Below are 3,575 nucleotides of genomic sequence, written 5' to 3' on the forward strand. Positions count from 1 at the left end.
AAAAGTGTTATAGGGTAAGCTGTTTTTAGGTAGCACAGTACAGTGAGACACTCGCTTGTCTGAGACACTCGCTTATCATGTACGTTAGTCTTTTGCCCAGTGATGTCGTCTAAATCAAGCCGTGCCGCTCCAAATACCGATGCCGGAATCTCTACTCCATCGACGTAAGGTCCGACAATCACTTCCCCAAAAGCCTGCAGATACGGCATTACCTATCCTAGATGCAAACGATGCAGATCTCTGAAAGCCAATTGCATCGGAGATGAACCTGTTTGTCCAGAAGGCGACAGAAATAGCGAAGAATGTGCTTGGCTGTTTCAAGACTCGGCTGAGTCACAACTACTACATGCCCATGATCGGATTAGATGGTTGAAATCATCTCTTCGGAATGATCCTAGTACTTTATCTAGATCCTGAGTACGGCTTCCACTGTTGGAGGCCTAACCCGTCATCAATGGAACTGATGTTTGACACCAGAGTAGCGGATATGAGGATACTTAAAGAGTCTCTTGGTATGGAAGGTAATTTCTAGGTGGCCCAGTTGAAGACAAGAGACAGGCGATATTTAAAACGAGATTGTGATTAAAACTGACTAGTTATTCAATCTACCTATGACTCTCGGTTTCTCCATCCGCGATGAACTCAGCATCGGTGGGTGGCACGGATCACTGTGTCATGGAACGATGCCCATCGCCAGTATCGAAAATCCATCCTAATTTCCAGGGCTTTGATTAGTCTAAAAGGTCATAATAGGCCCTGTTACAAACTAGAATACCTGAGTGGAGTTGTGTCTTGATAAACAAGACCAATAAATAGATCTTGCTCATTTACAGGCTCCCGTACGCCAGTTGACGCAAGCAAAGTCGAACTGTTGGCCGCGGATAGTTCCCCTGCGCTGCCTGTATGCCCAAGGGTATGGGTGATTGTAGCTAAACGTGTAGTATTTGTCGCATTCTTTATACTTGTTGCAGCACTTTCGCCACTTTGCATCCCAAAATCCATAGCGCAGGTCTGGGTCGGCGGCCCCACGCGCAGATGGGTTAAGAAGAAGCTCGGTCAGAAGACCGTCGTTCTTGGTATCAAGAGCGCGACAACCAACTTGAGTAGTCTGGGCCTCGGCGGTAGAGAAGACGGCCAAGGCCGTGGCTACAACTGCTAGAAGCTTCATTTCTAGAAGAGACCTCAAGTTAGCTTTGGGCGATACGAACATCGTGATATGGTCCACCCTACCTGCTAGCAATAGTAGTGACTATTATCAATAACAGTATAGTAGTGATGATGGTGATAGTAGTAATAGATGTGACTAGACAGATCTACGAAAAACAGCGAGATGATTGTCTTAAAATACTTTTAACTTCTCGAAGTGGTTCAAAAGCGGTGAATGTGCATTGTACCTAATCACAGAGCGAAGCTCGTACAGTGGGATGCAATAAGTTTGAATACCTTTTCAAGTACTGCTACCCCCTGTCTAGCCTATTTGGAGTTCAGCCTGCTTCTAATCTAAGGAAGAAGCTTGATCTAGCCAATCACTATCTCCTCGACTGTGTTAAGGCTCCATTAGGTATAACGCCCCACTAACCCCACGTACCTCGACTCTACAGCGTTGTTGGATATCGAGTCCTGCTGGCTGATGTGTCTTCTGGCGTCCACTACTTTGGCTGCTTCCTCGTAGCTGGGGGCTTGAAGATCGCAAGGACTTTAGTCACAGGGTAATATGGGTGGAAGATGATGTACCTATCAACCTTCGTGAATTCATTGGTTAGTTATCCCTGTAGTGACCCGACTGGAGCCTTAACACAATCGAAGGGATATTCTTATTAGCCGTGCAAAAGCTAATATGTACGTGGTAGCCGGCTCAAAGAGGCTAGCGGCAAGAGAAGATACACGCCCGGTATTCAAACTTATTGCATCCCACTGTATTGGGAGATCGTGATTTGAATCTACCCCGTAAAGAGGAAACCTGTATTAACTACTGTATACCAAAAACACAAAAGCCCCATTCGTGAAACATACTCTTTCGTCCTTAGTTGTAGAGATTTGTCGAGATCTATTAAGGATTATATTGATTGGTCTCCCGCTAAATTGCATTTCCTGCAACTATTATGTAACAGACCGAATGCGGCATAACCCTTCCGATTCTTCCGAGATAAGCACTGGAATCTAGATGCAGGTTAGGTTTAGAATGAAGTATCTTTTTTTGTTATCTACTAGTATTGTATTAAACCATATTCTGTTTTGATACAGAGATTGATCGAGCTCAGAAGTTCCTTGAACCCTATAGAATCTGTGGGCGTTGAAGGCAGAAATCTACCGATCTTACTCAGAACTGGCTCATGCAGAGGATACAACCACAACACAACACGCTCTGACACTGTAATTGCTGCAGGAAGCTGGCGTATAAAGCGCTAATGCCGGTCTAAACAGCCCGTGCAACAAGGGTCTGATCCGGCTAGACCGATTATCCCGGTACCTAAGTTTGGATTGATACTTCTGGCCCCCCACTATGTCACCCAAGCGGTCTATCAAGCAACATCACTCCTCACAAGCACCCTCGGTCGCCAGAGGGGCGGGAGGTATGATGGTTACAGCCAATTCAGTCGACCTGAACAAAACAGGGAATTTGTGAGGAAGGTAGGCGCATTTCCGACGCAGCAGCAGCCAAATAATTGCAGAGTCATGGCATCTTTTTTCGTCTTCATTGCTCCCTGCTGCATCCAAGAGCTCCGAGTGTGAATCCAACAACTTCCTCCTGACCACACAGACCCCATACGCTTCAATAAGGACAAACCTTCCAGGCCGGACACGACGAGTTAGTTGGACCCCCTCACCTCTCCTCTGTCGGCAAGTGAATACGGGCCGGCAGCTGTGTAAATAAGATTGGTAAATAAATAAGAGCGGTAAATGAGACCGGCAGAGAAGTGTTTGTCCTTTTTAGACAAAGCTGAACTTTAACTGAAGTTCGAGAAGTTTCCTTCGAAAGTTAAAGTTGAAAGGCTAAAACTTAGAAAACACTATTTTGAGGGCAACTGAAAACACCTCTGCAACGTATGGTTGAAAAAAATCTATTATGTTCCTAGCCCTTTCTAAAACATGTACAGTCCCTTAAAGGCAACCTGTTCTTACTCTTGTGTCTGTTCATTGCAACTTTTTTTTATCTGTCTTCTCTTACCAGTCTTCACAATTGAACTTCAAAATGAAACCTACTCTCGTATCTCTTGGCAGTATGGTTCTGCTAGCTTCAGCTGCTCCAGTCTGTGGATCGCAGACTAACAGCCTGACTATTAGTCTGTCCTCAAGATTTGGGTGACTCAGAATGATAGGAACTCTAATGAACAACACATGTAATGAGTTGAATGAGACTGGCTATATTTTCTCAACTGTTGAATAATCACGCTGCCGGCAATTCTGTAGAGACGAATATTTGTCGGACCGAAGACAAGCTCGAATCTTGGAATACTACAACCCGTCCTGGCTCCTTGTCAAGCTGTATATAGTGGGATGCAATAAGTTTGAATCCGGGCTGAAGTACCAGTTTGGGTAATTTAGTTACCGTTGACAGAGCTTTAGCTTCATTA

At 45.0% G+C, this 3,575-nt stretch overlaps 1 protein-coding gene across 2 annotated transcripts; it reads right to left on the reverse strand.

Annotated features, from left to right (window-relative positions):
* Positions 1–509: 509 nt before the first annotated feature.
* On the reverse strand, positions 510–1,423 carry FOXG_14223 (uncharacterized protein). Of its 2 annotated transcripts, XM_018394292.1 has the most exons (3): positions 1,231–1,423; positions 776–1,170; positions 510–712 (listed from the first exon to the last, which is right to left on the reverse strand). In XM_018394292.1, the coding sequence occupies exon 2, from the start codon at positions 1,166–1,168 to the stop codon at positions 824–826; it is 345 nt and encodes a 114-aa protein (XP_018253919.1). In that variant the 5' UTR covers positions 1,169–1,170; positions 1,231–1,423; the 3' UTR covers positions 510–712; positions 776–823. The 2 variants fall into 2 exon arrangements, with proteins under 2 accessions (XP_018253919.1, XP_018253918.1); XM_018394291.1 differs by having other exon boundaries at positions 510–1,170.
* Positions 1,424–3,575: the final 2,152 nt, after the last annotated feature.

Source organism: Fusarium oxysporum, chromosome 14 (assembly GCF_000149955.1).
Source record: "Fusarium oxysporum f. sp. lycopersici 4287 chromosome 14, whole genome shotgun sequence".
Taxonomy (NCBI): domain Eukaryota; kingdom Fungi; phylum Ascomycota; class Sordariomycetes; order Hypocreales; family Nectriaceae; genus Fusarium; species Fusarium oxysporum.